Source organism: Symphalangus syndactylus, chromosome 13 (genome assembly GCF_028878055.3).
Source record: "Symphalangus syndactylus isolate Jambi chromosome 13, NHGRI_mSymSyn1-v2.1_pri, whole genome shotgun sequence".
NCBI classification, from domain to species: Eukaryota; Metazoa; Chordata; class Mammalia; order Primates; family Hylobatidae; genus Symphalangus; species Symphalangus syndactylus.
Genome location: NC_072435.2, coordinates 20,658,541 through 20,682,453, shown reverse-complemented (window position 1 = coordinate 20,682,453; position 23,913 = coordinate 20,658,541). Strand labels below are relative to the sequence as shown.

The 23,913-nt window shown below is 47.2% G+C and overlaps 2 protein-coding genes across 11 annotated transcripts in view; both read right to left on the bottom strand.

Annotated features, from left to right (window-relative positions):
* The window catches only part of ZNF418 (zinc finger protein 418), a 165,195-nt gene that overhangs the window by 11,841 nt on the left and 129,441 nt on the right, over positions 1–23,913 (bottom strand). For 2 of the 8 annotated variants that reach the window (XM_055239810.2, XM_063615278.1), the window contains exons 1-3: positions 8,626–8,822; positions 6,606–6,735; positions 1,894–4,236 (exon numbers count right to left, since the gene is read on the bottom strand). In XM_055239810.2, the coding sequence (XP_055095785.2) occupies positions 2,423–4,236; positions 6,606–6,735; positions 8,626–8,691 (2,010 nt within the window). In that variant the 5' untranslated portion in view covers positions 8,692–8,822 and the 3' untranslated portion in view covers positions 1,894–2,422. The other 6 variants (XM_063615279.1, XM_055239811.2, XM_063615281.1 and 3 more) reach the window with 6 other exon arrangements.
* ZNF256 (zinc finger protein 256) lies at positions 16,327–23,363 on the bottom strand. 3 transcript variants are annotated; one of them, XM_055239831.2, is made up of 3 exons: positions 22,925–23,363; positions 19,433–19,559; positions 16,327–18,148 (listed from the first exon to the last, which is right to left on the bottom strand). In XM_055239831.2, the coding sequence occupies exons 1-3, from the start codon at positions 22,955–22,957 to the stop codon at positions 16,422–16,424; spliced, it is 1,887 nt and encodes a 628-aa protein (XP_055095806.1). In that variant the 5' UTR covers positions 22,958–23,363; the 3' UTR covers positions 16,327–16,421. The 3 variants fall into 3 exon arrangements, with proteins under 3 accessions (XP_055095806.1, XP_055095804.1, XP_055095807.1); XM_055239829.2 differs by lacking the exon at positions 22,925–23,363 and having other exon boundaries at positions 19,433–22,900; XM_055239832.2 differs by lacking the exons at positions 19,433–19,559; positions 22,925–23,363 and having other exon boundaries at positions 16,327–16,930; positions 17,183–17,903.

The following is a 23,913-nucleotide window of genomic DNA, read 5'->3' as shown; positions in this document are numbered from 1 at the left end:
ACTACAGGCACCTGCCACCATGCCTGGCTAATTTTTTTGTATTTTTAGTAGAGACGGGGTTTCACCGTGTTAGCCAGGATGGTCTCGATCTCCTGACCTTGTGATCCACGCGCCTCAGCCTCCCAAAGTGTGGGGATTACAGGCATGAGCCACCGCGCCTGGCCACTTTCAAGGGTTTCTATGGAAGTCTCAACTTACCACATGGTACAGTTTAAATATGTATAGTTTACTGAATGTCATTTATTCCTTATTATGGCTTTAAATAATTGGTTCAAAAGAAAAATGTGGGCTGGACATGATGGCTCAGGCGTATAATCCCAGCACTTTGGGAGGCTGAGGGAAAAGGACTGCTTGAGGAGTTCGAGGCTGCAGTGAACTATGACCTCGCCACTGTACTCCAGCCTGGGTCACAGAGCAACACCTTGCCTTAGAAAAAAAAAAAGAAAAACATGGATTTTTTATTATTTTTGACAAAAATGCTTGACAACTATATAAAATCTCCTCATGCCCTAAGTGCAGCAATGAGTCTCTGCAGCAGCAAATACTGATAAGCCAGGAAGGCCATTTTCACCTCATTAAACTGGAACACTGGTTGGTCACAAAGACCACATCACTGGACTAAGAGATCTCCCTTCTCCCTATCCTCTTCTTCTTGCTAATGCAGGAATTGCCTTGAGGTGAACAGCTGAGAAAGGGTACAGGAATCCACAAATCCTTTATATTATTTCCTTTGACAATGGCCTCAACTGCACAAGATTCATAATTATGGAGGTTCTGAGAATTTCTGTACCTGACGGTCCACCATACATAGTAACTGAATCAATGTGGATGACGTGCATTCCAACTCTGTTCTTGCAGTGTCCTCCACTGCCTATAAATGCAGAATAAATTATGATTTCCTGTTATAATCTCATAACCTGGGACACCACCCTACAAAACGGTGGATATCAGGGCACATGGCTGCATTGCAGGACCTAGGGAACAGATTTCCCTCAGCAGTACTGAGCAGAATGCAATATCCCTTGTAAAAGAGAGAAAATTTTCGTGTTGATCTCAGAAGCATCAGAGGATGTCACAAACACTGTTCCCTTCTCAGGTTGATCTATAAACCCAGAAATTATTGGAGTATCTAGTCAAGAAATAAGGACCACAAAGTTCTGGAGTCTTTGGAGGCCTTGGGCAGCCATGAAAACTATGCCACAAGTGAAAAGACAGTATATTCTGTTATCATACTGTCCCCTCTGAGGCACACAAAGTCTAGTGATTCCAACAAAAGCTGTTTGCCCCTTATGACACCAGAACCCAGCTGTTTCCAAACCACCCCAAAGAGTAAATACAACTCTCAAGATTGAAGGAAGCTTAAACAATAAGGCCTTATTCATTGTGCAAATCAGAGCAATGGGAGGCAGAATGTTCTTTGGTTGGAACTTAAGAGCCTAAAGAATCACATGAGACCCGCCGGGCGCGGTGGCTCACACCTGTAATCCCAGCACTTTGGGAGGACGAGGAGGGGGGATCACGAGGTTAGGAGATCAAGACCATCCTGGATAACACGGAGAAACCCCGTTTCTACTAAAAATACAAAAAATTAGCTGGGCATGGTGGTGGGCGCCTGTAGTCCCAGCTACTCGGGAGGCTGAGGCAGGAGAATGGTGTGAACCCGGGAGGTGGAGCTTGCAGTGAGCTGAGATCACGCCACTGTACTCCAGCCTGGGCGACAGAGCAAGACTCCGTCTCAAAAAAAAAAAAAAAAAAAAAAAATCACATGGACCCATAAGGTCCCTGAAAAAGGTAGTCCATCTTTTCAAGCTGACAGAAGACCCCTCTGGACCAGTACTGAGACAGATCCATGGTCTCACTCATCAGAAAGGAATGACAGCTGAGACTACTCACCAATTCCTCTGGCCAATGAAAGACAACCAAGGTTTACTTCCAGAACATCATGGGGTGAATGAATGATGCACGGTGAACACCTGCCTCGTGGCTGACATAAAATGGCTTTTGCCAGCTAACTGACAGTCACATAAGTCTGGCAAGGGAACCCGGCAGGGTGAAAAATGCCACAGCTCCAACATAATTGAGTTTATGCAGATGCTGAAGGTATGTCAATTTAGGCAGATGGCTCCCTCATAAGGCATCTCCTCCAGTGTTATGTTTTACAAGAAATAATATTTCCTGTATGTGTACAGTGTTCTCCTTATAAGAACAATCTGTTATCCAATGACAGAAGGTGGAAGGCTTTCTCACATTCATTGCACTCAAGAGGCCCTTCTGCAGGGTGAGCTCTTCTGTAGGTAATAAAGCAAGACTTCTGCATAAAGAATATCCCACGTTTGTCACACTCATAAGGTCCTGATCCAGTAAGAACTCTCTGATCAAGAAGATGCACAGAGGTTTAGCTAAAGAATTTCCCAAATTTCTTTCACTCGTGAGGACTTCTTTCTGTGTGAATTCTCTGATGTCGAAAGAGAGAAGAGCTTCGATGAAATGATTTTCCACATTCACTGCACTCATAAGGCCTTTCTCCAGTATGAACTCTCCTGTGTTCAGTAAGACTGAAGGTTTCAGCAAAGGATTTCCCACATTCACTGCACTCATAAGGCTTTCCTCGAATATGAAGTCTCTGGTGTTTAAAATGTGCAGACCTTCGAGTAAATGTTTTTCCACATTCACTGCATTCATAAGGTCTTTCTCCAGTGTGAACTCTCCTGTGTTCAAGGAGACTGGAGAAGAATTTCCCACATTCTCTGCACTCATAAGGTCTTTCTGCAGTGTGAGTTTTCTGATGTCGAAGGAGGGAAGAGCTCTGATGAAATGACTTTCCACATTCTCCACACTCATAAGGCCTTTCTCCAGTATGAACTCTCCGATGTCGAAGGAGAGAACAGCTTTGAGGAAATGACTTCCCACATTCACTGCACTCAAACGGTTTTTCTCCAGTGTGAACTCTCTGATGAACACGAAACCCAGAGCTGTCTTGAAATGATTTCCCACATTCATTACATTCATATGGCCTTTCTCCAGTGTGAACCCTCTGGTGTTCAATGAGGTGGGACTTGCCCCTAAATAATTTCCTACACTCCCTACACTCATAAGGCCTTTCTCCAGTGTGGCTTTGCTGATGCTGAATGAGGTTGCCCTTTCGACTAAAAGATTTCCCACAGTCTCCACACTCGTAAGGTCTTTCTCCAGTGTGACCTCGCTGATGGTTCCTAAGGTGTCCCTTTCGACTAAAAGATTTCCCACATTCTCCACACTCATAAGGTCTTTCTCTAGTGTGAACTCGATGATGTTCAGTGAGGGTGCCCTTTTGACTAAAACATTTTCCACATTCTTCACACTCATAAGGTCTTTCACTAGTGTGACCTCGTTGATGTTGAATGAGATTGCCCTTCTGAGTAAAACATTTCCCACATTCTTCACACTCATAAGGTCTTTCTCCAGTGTGAACTCGTTGATGTTTAATGAGGGTGCCATTTTGACTAAAAGATTTCCCACATTCTCTACACTCATAAGGTCTTTCTCCAGTATGAACTCGCTGATGCTGAACAAGGCTGCCCTTATGACTAAAAGATTTCCCACATTCTCCACATTCATAAGGTCTTTTCCCAGTGTGAACTCTCTGATGATTACTGAAGCTATCATATTTGCTAAAGGGTTTCCCACATTCGCAGCAATAACATTCCTCTCTAGGGAGAAGTCTCTGCTGTTGAACAAGTACGTGTTTGGTGCTAGAATGTTTCATGCATTCCCCACAGCTGTAATGAGTATCTCCCCACTGAAAGGAAGACTCACACTCAGTTTTGCTGTTTGACTTCTCCCCAGTGTGAGTGGCCTCCTGCTGCAGTAATCCTGAGCTGGGCAAAAAGTCCTTTCCACTCTGAATGAAGACAGATGACCCCTCTGACACATGGAACTTACACCTCTTCACAAACAATGCTTCCTCAACACTGCGTCTATAGGGTTGCTCTCCAAGGTACTGATTCTGGTGCTGATGGTTTGAATTATCATACAATTTATTCCCCCATGCCTCACACCTGTGCAGTTTCTGCTTGTGATGTGTCCCCTGATGATCTGCCAAGTGCAAAATGTCTTCCAAGATTGCGCCACACATTTCACAAGAGTGGGCCTTCTTGGGAGACACACCTGCCCTAGGAGTGCTGACCTGAGACACTGTTTGTATAGAAATGCTCCTCTTAGAAGGTGCCTCTTCATCTTCTGATCTGCACCAACAACCTGAAAGCAAGAAAATGCTGATGAATTCAAGTTAACTCTGGTGGGAAGGCACAGCCCACCCACAAGCGTGTCTGACAAACCAAGGAATTACTCCATGGAAATATTTGCAGGAACAGAAAGTTGGCTTCACGTGGAAGATGAGGCTATCATTACTGGGCTATAAAGGTCACAGAATGCCGGCCTCATGATATGAAGGGCATTAGCATACATGCAACACAGAATTGAGCCAGGGTCTACAATTTATTTTTTTTTCTTCTTGAGAGACAGGGTCTCACTCTGTCATCCAGCACAGAGTGCAGTGGCATAATCTCTGTCTCCTGGGCTCAGGTGATCCTCCCACCTCAGCCTCCACAGTAGCTGGGACCACAGGCACACACCAATACACCCAGCTACTTTTTGTAGAGGTGGGGTTTTGCCTTGTTACCCAGGCTGGTCTCAAACTCCCAGGTTCAAGAAATCCACCCACATCGGCCTCCCAAAGTGCTGGGATTACAGGTGTAAGCCAATGCACCTGGTGTATAACTCTTTCCTTTGCAAATCACTTGTCTGCAGGAAATTATCTGATGACATGTTAATGCTATATAGAAGGCTATGTCCAGGCCTAAGAAAATGATTACAAGACAACAGCTCTTGGTGAGAACAGTTTAACAATTTGCACACACTTGACCTGGCGTGGTGGCTCAAGCCTGTAATCCCAGCACTTTGGGAGGCCAAGGTGGGTAGATCACGAGGTCAGGAGATCGAGACCATCCTGGCTAACACAGTGAAACCCCATCTCTACTAAAAATACAAAAAAATTAGCCGGGCGTGGTGGCGGGCGCCTGTAGTCTCAGCTACTCGGGAGGCTGAGGCAGGAGAATGGCGTGAACCCAGGAGGCGGAGCTTGCAGTGAGCTGAGATCACGTAACTGCACTCCAGCCTGGGTGACAAAGTGAGACTCCGTCTCAAAAAAAAAAAAAAAAAAAATACAATTTGTACACACTTGCTAATACACAATGTGTATGCCAGTATCGGACAGCACTCCAGAAGTAAACATGAGAAAATAAATGGGTGAGATGTGGAGTCTAGAGACTGGAAGATTCATTGGGGGATGGACATCAGAGTACAAGTGACAAGGTGTACAACTGACAAATTTGATGTTCTCAAGAATGGAGAGGAAAAGACAGAAATAGTGCCTACTGGCCACAAAAATACTAGTTAAATAGAATAGGTTTCTGATACAATTTGAATAAAATCTCAAACTCATGCCCTCCCACCAGGTGCCACTCCTCAGTGACAGGCTCCCTCTGAGCACATCAGGCTAAGCCTGGATTCAATTGCCTCTTCTGCAGCACTGAGGATTCTCCATCCCACCACCACGATGATGAAGTACATGGAACCTGCATGACGTAAGTACTAAGGCAAAGATAGGGCAGAACTGGGGCAACTAGCCTCTGTGGCAGCAAATATTGATGAGTCAGGAAGGCCATTTCCACCTGATTAAATTGAAATGCTGGCTGGTCACAAAGGCCACATCACTGGACTCCCTATCCTCTTCCTCCTGCCAATACGTGCTGGGTAGTTTTCAGCAACAGTGGTTCAAAACATGACAACACACAGGAAAGGAAACTAATTACTAAAATCAGAATTTCTTTTTTTTTTTTGAGATGGAGTCTTGCTCTGTAGCCCAGGCTGGAGTGCAGTGGTGCGATCTCAGCTCACTGCAAGCTCCGTCTCTGGGGTTCACACCATTCTCCTGCCTCAGCCTCCCTAGTAGCTGGGACTACAGGTGCCCGCCACCACACCCGGCTAATTTTTTTTGTATTTTTTAGTGGAGACGGGGTTTCACCGTGTTAGCCAGGATGGTCTCCATCTCCTGACCTCGTGATCCGCCCGCCTCAGCCTCCCAAAGTGCTGGAATTACAGGCGTGAGCCACTGCGCCTGGCCTAAAAACAGAATTTCTAAGGAGGGTCTTGCCTTTGGTCTATGTAGGCAGTGACAAAGTGAGTGATGGCAATTCCTGCCACAGGCAGGCATCAAGTAATGTCAGCTAAAGGAAGGAAGTAGAACCTGGACACACAGGAGTCTCAGATCTGGAAAAGTCAAACAGCAGCGCGGGGACATGCAAGGTGAAATGCATTAGATTGACTACAAGACACCTGACTCTGACTCCTTCCCTGAGAATCTGCAGCAAAGCAGGTATTGGGGCTGCTCAAGGAGAAAAGGCAGTACACAAACCTCAGACCTACCAACCACAAAACCTACCCAGAGAAGTGGGGAAGGAAGCTGTGCCCATGGTCCTGACATGATAAAGACAGTCTTCCCAATGGGAAAAAAGGGGAAGGGCAGAGATCTATTCGGGAAATAGGGGAGGGTGTGAGGAACTTACCCAGGGAGGACATAAGTACCCAGTTCTCCAGCATCACATCATGGTACAGGCATCTCTGAACCTCACTAAGGAGACTCCATTCCTCCTGGGAAAAGTTCACAGCCACATCTTCAAATGCCACAGTGCCGTGCTATGATGGTGACAGATGAAACCACAAACAGCTCCTACGCTGAGGTACCACAATCCACCTCTCCCACACCCCCACCCCTTTGCCCATCCTCCTCCCAAGATCCTTAGCACAGAGGAGAAACTAGTCCACTGGTGCCTTTGTCTCTTCGTGGGCCCACTGGTCACTCAGTATAGCCATCAGCAATTAAGAAGTAGGGGAAAAATAGGGATCTATGCTGTGGTTTTTTTTTTTTTTTTTTTTTTTTTTTTTTTTTTTTTTTGAGACAGAGTCTCACTCTGTCACCCAGGCTGGAGTGCAGTGGCATGACCTCAGCTCACTGCAACCTCTGCCTCCTGGGTTCAAGCAATTCTCTGACTCAGCCTCCCGAGTAGCTGGGATTACAGGCACCCACCACCATTTCCAGCTCATTTTTGTATTTTTAGTAGAGACAGGATTTCACCATCTTGGCCAGGCTGGTCTTGAACTCCTGACCTCGTGATCCACCCGCCTCAGCCTCCCAAAGTGTTGGGATTATAGGCGTGAGCCACCGCGCCCGGCTATGCTGTGTTCTTAACATAAAAGGGTCCACCCCCTCCTGACAGCTAATGCCTCTGGTATATCCGAGCTCACATAAAGCCCAATGCAGTTGCCTCGGTCCATTAGACATACTCCCTCTCTAAATACACATCCTTCTTTTTTTTCTGAGATGGAGTCTTGCTCTTGTTGCCCAGGCTAGATTGCAGTGGCAGGATCTCAGCTCACTGCAACCTCCACCTCCCAGGTTCAAGCAATTTTCCTGCCTCAGCCTCCCAAGTAACTGGGATTACAGGCGCCCGCCACACCTGGCTAATTTTTGTATTTTTAGTAGAAATGGGGTTTCACCATGTTGGCTAGGCTGGTCTCAAACTACTGATCTCAGGTGATCCACCCACCTCGGCCTCCCATAGTGCTGGGATTATAGGCATAAGCCACCATGCCCGGCCTTACAATCATTCTTTAGACAGCACAAGCACATGCCATGGCCACCCCAACATGACATCCCCCAACCATCAGCCTCTTTTGGCCTTAACACAAATTACAGTTTTGGTTTCTTTTAGTCAGGTTCTCCTTTGGTCGCCCAAGCTGGAGGGGAGTAGTGTGATCATGGCTCACAGAAACTTCAAACCCCTTATCCCCAGGCCTCAGCCTTCTGTGGAGATGGGATATTACGTATTTGCAACATCAACCACTTTCTTTTAAGAGATAGGGTGTTGCTAAGTTGCCCAGGCTGATCTCAAACTCCTGGCCTGAAGCAATCCTCCCACCTCAGCCTCCCAAAGTGCTGGGATTACGGCATGAGCCTTCAAGCCTGGCCAACAACTTAAAGTATTTTAATCCCCTTCTTTTCTTTCTACTGTGCTGAGTGGGATTCTCCCCTTAGGGTTATAGTGTTGGGGAAGCAGTTGACACCTGAGACTGCACAGATGCCATCAACAGCAATTTCAAAATCAAATAACTCACAGCCTGGCAGAGAGGGCCACATGGGGGTTGCACTGTGGACAACAGAGGGAAACCAGGGACAGTGTTATGCACACTTTGTAGGATGAAGAGGGTGTGATAGCCCCTGATTTCTCAGGAGGGTGCCACTGACTTGCTTAAATAATTCTGAGTAGAAATGGAATTGAAACCCAGTACAAAGTATAATCAGAAACTGTGCCTGATCTCTTAATGAAAAGGGTTGTTAGGCCAGGATACATTATCCAATAGAACAGAGTGGGAAGGGGATTTGTGCTCAGGCCATTTGAGGTCATACAGTATCACCACACACCAAGGTTGCACATCACACTGGGCTTTCATTTTCGGCCTTATGACACAACGTGGCTGACAGAATTCAGGGTATGCTTGGCAAATTCAAACAGGATCCAACATTACCACAGAATTCTCATGGCTCCCAATAGCAATGCAGTCCCAAGTCATTCTATGAAGGCCTTCTTGCATGGCTCCACACCCCCACAGAACCAGGTGGGGCTTTAGATATCCATGGCCCTATTCCACTTCTGTGTTGCACTTGGTGACCCCTCTACAATGACGACTATCCTCTGTCCACTGAGAGTCATTTAAATCCCACTCCCTTGCCGGGCGCGGTGGCTCACGCTTGTAATCCCAGCACTTTGGGAGGCCGAGGCGGGCGGATCACAAGGTCAGGAGATCGAGACCACGGTGAAACCCCGTCTCTACTAAAAATACAAAAAATTAGCCGGGCGTGGTGGCGGGCGCCTGTAGTCCCAGCTACTCGGAGAGGCTGAGGCAGGAGAATGGCGTGAACCCGGGAGGCGGAGCTTGCAGTGAGCCGGGATTGCGCCACTGCACTCCAGCCTGGGCGAAAGAGCAAGACTCCGTCTCAAAAAAAAAAAAAAAAAAAAAAAAAAAAAAAAAAAAAAAAAAAATCCCACTCCCTTGTTATGGAGAATGGTCTAAGGAAAATGGAAAACAAAAGAAAAAAATGAAATAAAATCCCAGCCCATCAGTTGTCCACCCCAGGCCTAGTGTCTGTCACAGAAAACCAAATAAATTTACCCTAAGCATATATCCACCAGGATGAATGAAAACCCCCAAGCACCAACAAAGTTTTCTCAAAATCTTGGTGAGTCCACAGAGTGGTTTCTAAGTACCAGCCTTGGCCCAAGTGTCATCTTCCTTCAATTACTTCTATGCTTCTGCTTACATCTCTTATCTATTCTACCCTTGGAAGTCTATGCCCCCTGACAAACCATGTTGTCTGACATATCCTGTCTTCATGAGCCCTTGCTTCCTTCTCCTGTGGCAATGTCAGCCAGGGAACCAAGCAAGAAATTCAGCCCTCAGCCTGCAATCACCCCTTCTTGGCTCCCACAAAAGATTTACCGTGATAATTTGAAGTGGTTCAATGTCATAATGGAGGCTAAACTACCTCAGACTCTTAACATGGTCAAAACAACACTCTTCATATCCCCAGTCAATATTATACCTACTAACTACGTGCTCATCTCAGTTGATGCAGCTTCCATCACTGCAGATGCTAAGACCAAAAACCTTGTGGTCATACCTGATTCCCTTTTCATGCCCTCACAGTCCATTAGAAAATCTAGTTGCCAGCCGGGCTTGCTGGCTCACGCCTGTAATCTCAGCACTTTGGGAGGCCGAGACGGGTAGATCACGAGGTCAGGAGATCGAGACCATCCTGGCTAACACGGTGAAATCCCATCTCTACTAAAAATATTGAAAATTAGCCGGGCGTGGCCGGGCACAGTGGCTCACACCTGTAATCCCGGCACTTTGGGAGGCCAAGGCGGGTGGATCACGAGGTCAGGAGATTGAGACTATCCTGGCTAACACGGTGAAATCCCGTCTCTACTAAAAAAATACAAAGAATTAGCTGGGCATGGTGGCAGGCGCCTCTAGTCCCAGCTACTCGGGAGGTTGAGGCAGGAGAAGGCGTCAACCCGGGAGACGGAGCTTGCGATGAGCCAAGATCGCACCACTGCACTCCAGCCTGGGCGATACAGCGAGACTCCGGCTCAAAAAAAAAAAGAAAATCTAGTTGCCACTTTACAAACTGTGAATCTTGAATCCAGCCACAGCTCTTTACCCATTAATATGGTTCAATAACCCTCACCTGCATTATGGCAGGAGCTTAAACTCTGATCCTGCTTCCTCCTCCCGCAAACACAGTGTGTTCTCTTCTTTGCAGCCAGATGATGCCTGCAGACAAATGGGACTGTGGTAACATCACCTCCTCGCCGCCCTCTTGCCTCCCCACCGAATTTTTACCTCTAAGTATTTCATGACCTGGTACCAACTCTGTAGTTAACCTTCAAAGTATGTTTACATGGGTTGACAGAAATGGGAATACTTCCATACATTCTGTGTCATGGACTTAGGATTCTGGGTTTAGGGTTTCTCCAGTGTTCTCAGATCAAAGGACTGAAAAAAATGGCACGTAAGAGTCCCAGGACATCACAAGCTAGAGAACATGTGAATGGGGAATAAGGCCAGTGAGGGAACGGAACACCCTCCAATTCCCTCTGTGGGTTTTTTAAAATTTTTTTTTTTTTGAGCCAGAGTTTCGCTCTTGTTGCCCAGGCTGGAGTGCAATGGCTCACCGCAACCTCTGCCTCCCGAGTTCAAGCAATTCTCCTGCCTCAGCCTCCGAATAGCTGGGATTACAGGCATGCGCCACCACGTCTGGCTAATTTTATATTTTTGTTAGAGATGGGGGTTTTTCCATGTTGTTCAGGCTGGTCTCGAACTCCCGACCTCAGGTGATCCGCCCCCCTCGGCCTCCCAAAGTGCTGGGATTACAGGTGGGAGCCACCTCGCCCGGCCCGCTCTGTGGGTTCTTTACGTGCTTTTGTAGCCAGGAGTGTCTGAGGGGAAGGCAGTCGTTACAAAGGGGGATCTGATAAGTTCAGGTCTCCTTGAACCTTTTCTTATCGCTGGAGCCAGGTGACCTCGGACTGGCTGTCTGACCTGCGTGTCTCAGTGCAAAATGTCATCTCTACCATCTATGTGATCTATCAACAAAGGAGACAACCTCCCAGAACCCCAAGGTCCTCATCCCCTCTACTATGTTCTTCCTTTGGCCTTTGGGAAACCTTGAAAGCCTGGACTTGGATCGCATCCCTCCTTTCTTCGAAACTCTCCATGGCTTCTAGCGTCTTCAGTGAATACACAGCCACCAGCCTGCTCTTCCAGGAGGAGCTTCGCCTCACACGTTGTTCCCTACAGGCGCCTGTGGACCCCAGGTTCCATCCTCCCGGGTCCGTCCATCTCCAGGCCATTGCCCGCGCCGGTCCCTGTGACTGTCGCTCTCCCCACCGCATCCCACAGGTATCAGAAACAGGGATCTCTCCCGCGAACGCCTCAGTATCCCGACGCCGGGTCCGGGCTGCAGACCTGTGAACAGTCGCCGCTCCCTCGCTGCTTCAGGACTCGGGTTAGGATGAAGTGACCTGATGGCAGGGAAGGCACAATTACCTGAGCCGGGAGTCTCAGCGCGGCCGCCGCCATTCGAGTACGCGGGGAAAGCACGGCCGGGAGCGGCGGGCGCCGTTAAGGGGCCTAAGATCCGCCTTTGTGCAGCAAGAAGGACTCTTCTCCACCTTCTGGGTTCAGACACCGCGGTTCGGACCCTTAGCTCCAGCGCCTCTCACCTCACAAACCGCACAAACACACCCAACATTAACCAAAATGGTCGCTACCAGAGAACGCTGAGAATCCCGCCACTACGTTACGTGCGCACACAGAAACGCCTTTATTCTGAGCTCTTACTGGTTCTGTCGCGCTGTCATTAAATGTAGAGCTTTCTGGGTAATGTAGTTCCCCAGATTCCAAGGTAGTAAAGCTGCCGCTTCCCAAAGGTGCTTATGCAGGGAAGTCCCAGCTCCACCTCAGGGGGTTCATTAAAGCGCGCATCCTTTTAGGGCAGAGGATGATCTAGCCCCTCCTTAGAGGCCATATTGAGATTCCTGGGGAATCCCTGTTTGTAACTGACCACCTAAGTATTTGCAAAAATATTAATTCACATTTTTGGAAATTCAAGCTCCCAGGCGCTAAAAATATTGTGAATGCCCCCAAAGGCTACAAATCCAAATTCGTGTGTCACTTTATACAATCGTTTAGACACAAAATGCCTGCACTGGAAGCAGAGGCTGATAAACATTACTGTGTTATAATTCACATGAATGCACTCATGTTACCGGATGGAAAGTCTTGACTGTGAGTTGTCCAGGTTGTTGGCACATTGAACAAAGAAGTGAACAAAACACACAAAAAAAAGCAACGAAAGAACGGACCAATGAAAGCGCAGATTTATTGAGGTGAAAGTACACTCCACAGAAGTGGAATGTAGGTTTGGGAGCAGGCGACCAAGCGGCTCAAGAACCCCGATTACAATGTTTTTTAGGGTTTTATTAGGTTGGTGCAAAAGTAATTGCGGTTTTTGCCATTAACAATAAGCTAGAATTTTATAATACCCCAAGAGCTCTTTAAAGGCCTCCAATCCTATGAAGGATTGGTGCACAATCAGAGGCTGAAGTGGAGACTTCTGTCTTGTTACGACAGGAGTGAGGATGTGGCCTGTGTGCTGCCTCATCTTGCCTAGAACTAGCTGCACCTGCTGTTCTTTTGCTTATGCCTTCATCCTTGGTTACCCTAATTCCCTATTCTCCTGCCTCACTCTGAGGCAATAGAGTTGGTTTTTCAGTCTGCCAGGGGCAAAAGAGAACTAATCCAGATAGGACCATGCCAAGGAAGATAGAGAGGCTAAAGCAAGAGTACAAAGGTGAATCAGTCATTCCCACGGAAAAACAACTCTCCCGCTTATATAGTCAATCACTGTGTCCAATTCATTGAGCAAAACATTTATTCATGTAATATCCCTTACTTGGTATTCTAACTTATATTTTCAACCCATTTTAGGAACTTGAAGTCAGTCTCAGGTAAAGAACAGTGAGAGAAATCCCACCTTGGTATTGGTAATGGTGGTGATGATATCCACCTGGAGACATTGGGCGTATGTTAAATTAACGAGCTTGTATCTTTCCTGGGAAGTGATTATCATTTCTTTCTCTTGTGACAGCGGGGAGTGTTCTGCACGAGGAACTAATATGACACCAGAAAAAGAGGTGAAATGCCAGTTACAGAAACTTATTACCAACGACTATCTAATAAATGTGATGACAGAAATAGCTCTATTGAAACATTAGTGGATGGTGAAAAAAATTTACCCTTCACAGTTTTCTTTTTTTTTTGAGACAAAGTCTCATTCTTTCCCAGGCTGGAGTGCAGTGGTGCCATCTCGGCTCACTGCAACATCCACCTCCTGGGTTCAAGCAATTCTCCTGCCTCAGTCTCCCAAGTAGCTGGGATAACAGATGCCTGCCACCACACCCAGCTAATTTTTGTATTTTTAGTAGAGACAAGGTTTCACCATGTTGGCCAGACTGGTCTCGAACTCCTGACCTCTGATCTGCCTGCCTCGGCCTCCCAAAGTGCTGACATTACAGGAGTAAGTCACCGCTCCCAGCTGACTTTACAGGGTTTCGCTGTTGTTTTTGAGGAGTTTCACTCTTGTTGCCCAGGCTGGAGTACAATGGTGCAGTTTCAGCTCACTGCAACCTCCTCCTCCTGGGTTAAGCAATTCATTCTCCTGCCTCAGCCTCCCAAGTAGCTGAGATTACAGGTGCCTGCCACCACACCCAGCTAATTTTTGTATTTTTAGTAGAGACGAGGTTTCACCATTTTGGCCAGACTGGTCGCAAACTCCTCACCTCAGGTGATCCACCCGAGGTGGCCTCCCAAAGTGCTGGGACTACAGGCATCAGCCACTTCGCCCACCCCAGAAGTTTTAACAATGATGTCTAAGAAGAGATGGAATTAAGGTCAGCATGTGATTAAAAATGGCCCCCTTGTTGGTTTTGTCATTAAAATGAGACTTTCTTCTTTATTAAAAACATTGAACAATACCGGTGGAGAAAAACTATGCCTGTTCACCCACCTATTTGGGAGGCTTAGAGGGAGGATCACTTCAGCAAAGGAGTTTGAGGCCAGCCTGGGCAGCAGAGCAAGACTCTGTCTCCAAATAAATAATTTAATGAATAAGTAAAAACAGAAGGTGAAATTTGCAGTATAGTATTATCCTCATAGAATTGTGTCTCCCTTTGCTTATTATTCTGTGTGTGTCAATTATGTTACAAGTTTTTCATCTCATAGGACAAAAAGTCAGATTCTATACAGATCTGTACTTTGCTTTTCTCACTTAGCAATATGGTTTGAACAATGAAAAGCTTCTTTTTCACTTCGCATTTGAAATCTGCTTATCTCCACATTCAATTTTTTTTTTTCCTTTTTTGAGACAGCATCTCACTCTGTTGCCAAGGCTAAAGTGCAGTGGCACGATCAAGGCTCACTGCAGTCTCAACCTCTCAGGCTCAAGTGATCCTCCCATTTCAGCCTTCAGGAGTAATTGGGACTACAGGCATGCACCACCACAACCGGCAAATTTTTGTATTTTTTGTAGAGATGTGGTTTTGCCATGTTGCCCAGGCTGGTATCAAACTCCTGAGTTCAAGCAATCCTCCCGCCTTGGCCCCCCTAAGTGCTGGCATTATAGGATTCGGCCACTACACCTGGCCTATTCATCTTTTTCTGATGTAGAACCCACTCAGCGACAGTGTAAGGAAAATGTCAAGAGTCAAGAAAGAGGCCAGATGCAGTGGCCACGCCTGTAATCCCAGCACTTTGGGAGCCCAAGGTGGGCAGATCACTTGAGGTCAGGAGTTTGAGACCAGCCTAGCCAATATGGCAAAAACCCGTCTCTACTAAAAATACAAAAATTAGCTGGGTGTGGTGGCGCACACCTGTAATCCCAGCTACTCAGGAGGCTGAGGCAGAATTGCTTGAACCCGGGAGGCAGATATTGCAGTGAGCTGAAATCGTGCCACTGCACTCCAACGTGGACAACAGAGCAACTCCGTCTCAAAAAAAAAAAAATAAAGCCAGAATACAATACACAAGCAACTGAAGTATTTCAACAGCAAAGAAACCCTCAAACAATCCAATTTAAAAATGTCAAACGACCTGAATAGGCATTTTTCAAAAGACAACATACGAATGGTCAAAAAATATATTAAAACACACTCATCACTATCTGGGAAACACAAATCAAAACTGCAATGAGGTATCACTCTCCCCGTTTAGGATAATTATTATAAAAAAGACAGCAACAGATGCTGGCAAGGATGCAGAGAAAAGGAAACTCATGCCCAGGCACAGTGGCTCACGCCTGTAATCCCAGCACTTTGGGAGGCTGAGGCGGGTGGATCACCTGAGGTTGGGAGTTCAAGACCAGCATGACCAACATGGAGAAACCCCGTCTCTACTAAAAAATACAAAATTAGCCGGAGTGGTAGCACATGCCTATAATCCCAGCTACTCGGGAGGCTGAGGCAGAAGAATCGCTTGAATCCAGGAGGCAGAGGCTGTGGTGAGCCCAGATCATGCCGTTGCACTCCAGCCTGGGCAAAAAGAGCGAAACTCCGTCCCCCCAAAAAAAAAAAAAAAAAAAAAAAAAGCCTGGGAGACAGAGCAAGACTGTCCCCCACCCCCACAAAAAATAAAGTTGATCTCTTAGAAGTAAAAAGTAGAACAGAGCATACTAGAGGCTGGGAATGGTAGTGGGTAGGCAGGAATAGACAAAGATTGGGTAAAAGCTACAAAATTACAACTAGACAGGAGGAATAATTTCTAGTGTTCTATACCACTACAGGAGAACTAAAGTTAATAATATATAATTTCAAGTTGTTAGGAGAATGGCAATTGAGACTGACTGTTCCCAATATAAAGGAATGACGGATGTTTGAGATGATGGATATGCTAATTACTCTATCACTCTAAATTATAGGTATCAAAACATCACTATGTACTCCAGGAACATGTACAATTGTAATTTGTCCATTTAAAAACAAAGAATTTTTTTAAAAAAGAAACCATTTAGTTTTATGTGTGGATATGAGAGACAAAGTAGTAAGTACACATATAAACTTATTTGTATAAAACAAAATTCAGAGAACATATACTAAATATAAAGCATGGTTATTGAAAATACGTATTTATTTATTTATTTATGTCTATGAATTTTGCAGGGACACTTCTCAGTCCATAACAGCCCTATGTGTGTTACCTAACCTTTATCCCTTGTGAACATTCTGATGTTTTAGGAGGTTGGAGTTGAAGGTAAAAAATTTTCCACAGTCACTACACTCATAAGGCCTTTCCCCACTGTGAATTCGCTGGTGATTAGTGAGGTTAGAGCTCTGGCTAAAGGATTTTCCACATTCACTGCATTCATAAGGCCTTTCTCCAGTATGAACTCTTCGGTGTTTAACGAGGCTAGAGTGGTTACTAAAGGATTTCCAACATTCACTGCACTCATAAGGCCTTTCTCCGGTGTGACTTCTCCTATGTCTAATGAGGCTGGAGCTCTGGCTAAAAAACTTCCCACATTCATTGCACTCATAAGGCCTTTCTCCAGTGTGAACTCTCTGGTGTTGAAGGAGTGTAGAGCTATGGGTAAATGACTTCCCACATTCCCCACATTCATAAGGCCTTGCTCCAGTATGAACTTTCCAGTGTGAAATGAGGTAGGATTTACAGGTAAAGGATTTTCCACATTCACTGCACTCATATGGCCTTTCTCCTGTGTGAACTCTCTCATGTACAATGAGGTCAAATTTCCTGCTAAATAATTTTCCACATTCATGACATTCATGAGATCTTACTCCAGTATGAACTCTCTGGTGTTGGAAGAAACGAGATCTGTAAGTAAACAATTTCCCACATTCACTACACTCATAAGGCCCTTCTCCAATGTGAAGTCTCTGGTGTTTAATAAGGTGACAGCTCTGGCTAAAGGATTTCCCACATTCACTGCACATATAAGGCCTTGTACCAGTGTGAACTCTCTGGTGTGTAATAAGGCTAGAACTATGGATAAAGGATTTCCCACATTCACTGCACTCATAAGGCCTCATTCCAGTATGAATTCTCTGGTGTGTAATGAGGCTAGAGCTATGGCTAAAGGATTTCCCACATTCACTGCACTTGTAAGGCCTTTCTCCAGTATGAACTCTCTGATGTATAAGAAGGTCATACTTCCTGTTAAATAATTTTCCACATTCATCACATTGATGAGGTCTTACTCCAGTGTGAATTCTTCGGTGCGTAATAAGGCTAGAGCTTTGCCTATAGGACTTCCCACATTCCCCACATGTATAAGGCTTTTGTGAAGTGTGAACTCTCAAATGATCACTGAGGCTACAGCTTGTGCTAAAAGATTTCCCACATTCACTGCACATGTAAGATCTTTCCCTAATGAGGTGGTCTCCCTGGTGCTGAACACGTACATGTTTGTAGCTGAAAGCTTTCACACATTCTCCCCAGTTGTAATGATTTCTCACACTGTGAAAGGCCACTGCACTCTTGGTTCTGTTTGACTTCTTTCTGGTGTGAGCAGCCTGTTGCTGAAGAAATCTCGATCTCGCCAGGAAATCCTTCCCAACCTCCTTGCAAGTGAAGGGCTTCCCAGATACTTCAAATGTGCAGCTGCTCAAAAACATGTCTCTGCCCCCATTGCTTCTGAAGTGTTTCTGTCCAACATGCTGCTTCTGGTGCTGATGAAGGTATGCAGTAAATTGTAATTGTTTCCTACATGCCCCGTCTGTATACAGTTTCTGACCGTGGTGTGTACCCTGGTGCTCAACCAAGTGCAAAATCTCTCTCAAGACTGGGCCACATATCTCACAGGGGTTGGTCTTCTGGGGAGAAGGAAGGGCGTTAGGAATCCTAACCTGTGACACCCGCTGTGGAGAAGTGCTCTGCTGATAAGGTGCCTCCTCATCCCCTGCTCCACAACCACCTGAAACAAAGAAAATGTTGGTGAAGAGCATGCTGACTTTAGTGGAGTGGGGGTAGCCCATGGACAAATATGCATCCAACAAACCCAGGAACTGAGTCCATGGGGTTGTTTTCAGGACCAAGCTGTTGGGTTCAAGTTGAAGACAGGGCTGCCTAGCAGAACTGGGCCTCTAAAGATCACAGAACTGGGAAGGGCTCATGAGTTAAAAAACACAGCCATGGGATGAGAAACATGGAGAAGAGGCAGGATATACAACTCATTCTCTAGAACAATTTTCAGTGAGATCTGCTCTCCTGCTAACACATGCATTGTGTAGAGATATGTGTCCAGGCCCAAGAAAATGTGACAACAAAATAGCAGCTGACATACGTGGACACCTCATAACATATTACGTAGAGGCCAACACTGGAGAACACTGCAGATAAGGCAGTGAGAAAAATGGGTAAGACATGGAGTCCAGAGATGTGGGGATTAACCCCAGGCTGGAAGCAAGAGATGTAGTAACCAGGTGTAGAGCTGACAAGCAGGCTAAGTGTCAAGAATGGGAATGAAAAGGCAGTAATAACATTTGGCTTCAAATGTCATTAGCACCAAAATATTAGTCAAACAGGATATGTCTCTGGTATGATGTGAACATAACCCTGATAGAATGTCTTCCTTTAGGTGTTAGTCTCTAGGGCCAGGCTCCCCCTGAGTCCATCTTGCTGTGGGGAATCACAGCCATCCTCAGAACCACAGGGCCTGTCCACCTGACCCCTACGATCAAGAACATGGAACTTGGAATATGCAAGCACCCAAGACCAGCCCAGAATGACTCTGCACATGATAGCCCACAGGAAAAAACAAATAATACAAGGAGAAATTCAGAGGAGGATTTTGCAAGAGCCACTCGTAGCCCACATAGTGGTGACAATGTCAGTGATGATAATTGCTGGCAGAGGCCGACATGAGGAAGTGTCCCCTAGAGGAAGGAAGTAGAACCTGGGCCTCAAGGAGCCTCGGATCTGGACAATGTCACCTGGCCAGGGAAAGGCAAACAAGGTGAGATCCATGAGGCCGACTATAAGAAGCCTGACTCTGAATCTTTCCACATGAAAGGGAAGCAGGTTTTGCTTGCTCAAGGAGAAAAGCAGGCAACATACAACCTTAGCCCTACCAACAGCAGCACCTACGCAGGAACAGGAAGCTGTGTCAATAGTCCTCTTGTGAAGACACATCTGTCCCTGGGGATGGGGTAAGAGCAAAGACTAGCTCGGGGCACAGAGGTGGGTGTGAGGACCTTACCCAGGGAGGTTGTAAGTGCCAAGTTCTCCAGCATCACATCGTGGTACAGGCATTTCTGAGCCTCATCAAGAAGACCCCATTCCTTCCAGGAGAAGTACACAGCCACGTCCTCAAAGGTCACAATGCCCTGCCAGGATGGGGACAGATGAAACCACAAACGGTTCCTCCTCTCAGGATCCATAATCCTTCCCCTCACACATTTACCCCATGCTCATCCTCTTTCCAAGCTCCCCAACTCAGAGGAGAAAGCAGTCAACTGGTGCTGTTGTCTCCTATTGGGGCTCTTGGTCACCAGTTGCAGCCATCTGTAACAAGAGGCAGACGAACAAATACATGTATCTAAGCTGTGGGCGTGGCATAAGGGCAACCACTCCTTCCTGACAAGCATTCCTCTCCTATGACCAAGGTCATAGAAGTCTCAACCAGGACACTGGGACCATCAGGCACACTCCCTCTCCAAGTGCATATCATCTGAGACATACCTCAGGTCTCCAGATCCCACTGCCACATGACCATGACCACCACTACGTCCCATACCACAGGCAAATCCTGGCCTCCCCACATGCTACCTGCGTGAAAGAGTGGATAACCTGGGCCAGGCGCAGTGGCTCATGCCTGCAATCCCAGCACTTTGGGAGGCCGAGGTGGGTGGATCACGAGGTCAGGAGATCGAGACCATCCTGGCTAACATGGTGAAACCCCATCTCTACTAAAAATACAAAAAATTAGCCAGGCGTGGTGGCACGTGGCTGTAGTACCAGCTACTCGGGAGGCTGAGGCAGGAGAATCACTAGAACCCAGGAGGTGGAGAGGTGGAAGTTGCAATGAGCCGAGATTGCGCCACTGCACTCCAGCGTGGGTGACAGAGCAAGACTGCGTCTCAAAGAAAAAAAAAAAAAGAATGGATAACCAACAGCCAAATACGAGACATGTGACATTGGACAAATGAGATCAACAGTTTCTTAATTTTTTTTTTTTTTTTTTTTTTTTTGAGACAGAATCTTGCTCTGTCGCCCAGGCTGGAGTGCAGTGGGGCAAGCTTCACCTCCCGGGTTCATGCCATTCTCCTGCCTTAGCCACCCAAGTAGCTGGGACTACAGGTGCCCGCCATCACGCCTGGCTAATTTTTTATATTTTTAGTAGAGACGGGGTTTCACCGTGTTAGCCAGTATGGTCTTGATCTCCTGACCTTGTGAGCTGCCCGCCTCAGCCTCCCAAACTGCTGGGATTACAGGCGTGAGCCACCACACCCGGCTGAACAGTTTATTAATTAAAGACAAATACTCATAGCCTGTGAAAGAATACCACACTCCACACAGGGCCATACGGAGGCAGTACTCCAGAAAAGAGTAACAACCAGGTGCTGTAGAATGTAAGTTTTGTAGCATTAAGATGGAGAAGCTCCACTGGTCCCCAGAGGAGGGGACTGGCCTGTTTGAATAACTCAAAAAATTGGTAGGGAACTGAAACCCACTACAAAGTAATAAGCAGGAACTGTTCTGGTTCCCTGGAATAAGAAGGGTTCATTTGGCTAAGAAAGCTTATTCATGGGAGCAAAGGGAAGAGGAATTTGCTCTCAGGCCATCTAAGGCTGTATCGTTTTCATCAGATGTCAAGGTGACATATCATACTGGGCCTTAATTTCTGGCCTTATACGGCAACTTGGCAGGCAGCATTCAAAGTGTGGATATAAACAGGATCCAAAATCCCAGACTTCCCATGGCTTACACTAGAGGAAGCAGCCTCAAAAATTTCTTTGAAGGCCTCCCTGCCAGGCTGTATTCCTTGCCTCAGACATAGCCACACAGAACCACAGGTGAATCATAGATAACCATGGCCCTATTCCACTTCTGTGCTGCACTTACCATCCCCTTGGCAGTCATATATCCACCTAAAGCTCATTTAAATCCCAACCTCACTGGTTGCTCATCTCACACACAATGACTCTCACAAATCACCACATGACACTAGCTTAATCTTCCAGCCTGAATGAAACACCCAGGCCCCATCAAGTTATTACAAAATCCTGGATACCCACAAAGTGGTGAATAAGCACGAGTTTTGGCCTGAGTGTCCTATGCGTTTGCATCCATCTCATATCCATTCTTCTCTTGGGAGCCCTGGCCATTGCCAAACTACACTGTCTTTTACATACCCTGCCTTCATGACCACTTACTCTATCATCATTCTACCCGTCTTGGCCCACTAACAGCTTTAGAACCAAAACCTGGAGCTTGCCCCGCCTGTGACCCACAGCTCACTCACCTTGGTGCACACAACAGCCACATCTTGAATATCTGCACCCTGAACCACTCCCTAGATTTCAAGACCTACACGTTCATCTGCCCACTTAATGCCTCCATTTAGTAGGCTCTGAAAGATCTGACTCTTAGCATGGCATAAATAAACCTGATATCCCTAGTGAATACTACTCCTATTGCCAATTTGTTCATCTTAGTTGATGCAACTTCTTTCCCTACAGCTGCTAATACCAAAAACCCTGGGGTCTTCTCTGAGTCCTCTGTTTCACTCCCTCACCACCTACATTATGTAATTTAGTTGTCCCTTTTGAAACCACACATCCAGAATCTCACCACATCACCTAAACCACGATCCTGGGCCAGTAACCCTCACTTGGACTAGTCTACCCTGATTTTCCTTCCTCCTCCCTCAACCCCCCAGTTTGTGCCCCACTGTGCACACAGATGAAGCCTGTGAAGACCTTAGTAAACTACCTCTTTTTTCTGATTCAAACTTGCTATTACCTTCTGAAAACACACTCAACTTCTCAGGCAGCCACTGCAGTCCTGACGTCTATCCTCCTGTTCTTTGCTTCCCACCAGAAAGCAAGGAGACTTGTGGCTTCATAAATGCTCCCAGCTCCGTACTGCACCTAAGCATTTGCACATCTTGTACCTTTCTGGAAAAACCTTCCACACCTGTTCACATTGGCTGCCAGAAATTGGAACAACTCTATATACCGGCTAACATGGACACAGGACCCTGGGCTTGGGGTTCACCCAAGGTCTTCAGAACTAAGGGCTGGGGGAATGGCACTCCACAACCTAGAGAACCTGTGGGTGGGAGTTAGGGCTAGTGAGAGACTGGGAAACCCTCCCCTTCCTGGCGTAGGTTTCATAACGCCCTCTACAGCCAAGGGAAACGTGGAAAGAGCCAGGCCTCAGAAAAGGGCATCTGTGGCGGTAGTAGATGGGCTCAGGCCACCCTGTAGCCCCATGCCTGGCCTTGGAGCCGGGTGCCCTCGCACTGGCTGTGTCACCTCTGTGCCCCAGGGCTCGGTGGAGCCTCCCATCAGGGGTTTCCTTGCCAGTCGCGCCCTCCCTTCCGTAGCACACCAGATGTTGGAAACGGGAGCCCCGCCGACGAGGCCCCATGTCTTGTCCTGGGCTGCAGGGCCGCAAGCTGGCGCCCTCGGGGGTGCTAGGACTCGCGTGGGGAGGGCGGGGAAGGCCCAGAGGACGCGGCACATACCCGGGCCGGGGCCGTCAGCTCGGCCGCCGCCATCTGACTCTGTGGGCGGAGAGGGACCAGAGAGGAGGTCCTTATTCCGGGCCGGGCCGGGGTACCCCAGGCGCCGCCGAGCCTCAGCCACGCCTCTGTGCAGCGGGGAAGACTCCTCTCGCGCCTTCTCAGTCAGTCACGGATGATGCTGACCCAGCGCTCCGGGGCTTTCTACCAAGTAAACAGTCCAGACAAATGCCAAAACGACCGACACGAGGAGGACAACGGAAGTCCCGCCGCGACCGCGCGTGCGCTTACGGAAACGCCACCTTTCGGAGGCCTCATTGGCTGAAGGTCGCCGTCGCCCAACGCAGGCCATTCTGGGTAATGTTGTAGTTCCCACAGGCGCACGGCGGGAGAGTTGAGGGTCGCCTCCACCTCCTTCCGGAAGTAAAGGCCGAACCCCTGTAGGGGGAGCTGGGAAATGGACACTCCATGTTGGGAAGGAGGCGGGGCTTCGCTATTTCTTAAAGGAGACGTACCCAGGTTACTACCGATTGCTGTCTGCGAGTGTGTTTGGTGACGTGTCATTTCATGTGTTCCCAGAGGCACATATCCAGATGTCCATATTATTACATACAGTCAATCAGTCACAAAATATATCCACTGGTTGAGAAAGCAAATAAAAATGACCATGTTGCGGCCGGGCGCGGTGGCTCACGCCTGTAATCCTAGCACTTTGGGAGGCCGAGGCGGGCGGATCACGATGTCAGGAGATCGAGACCATCCTGGCTAACTCAGCGAAACCCCGTCTCTAAAATACAAAAAATACCAAAAAAAAAAAAAAAACTTAGCTGGGTGTGGTGGCGGGCGCTTGTAGTGCCAGCTACTCGGGAGGCTGAGGCAGGAGAATGGCTTGAACCCGGGAGGCGGAGCTTCCAGTGAGCCGAGATCGAGCCCCTGCACTCCAGCCTGGGGGACAGAGCTAGCCACTGTCTCAAAAAAAAAAAAAAAAAGAT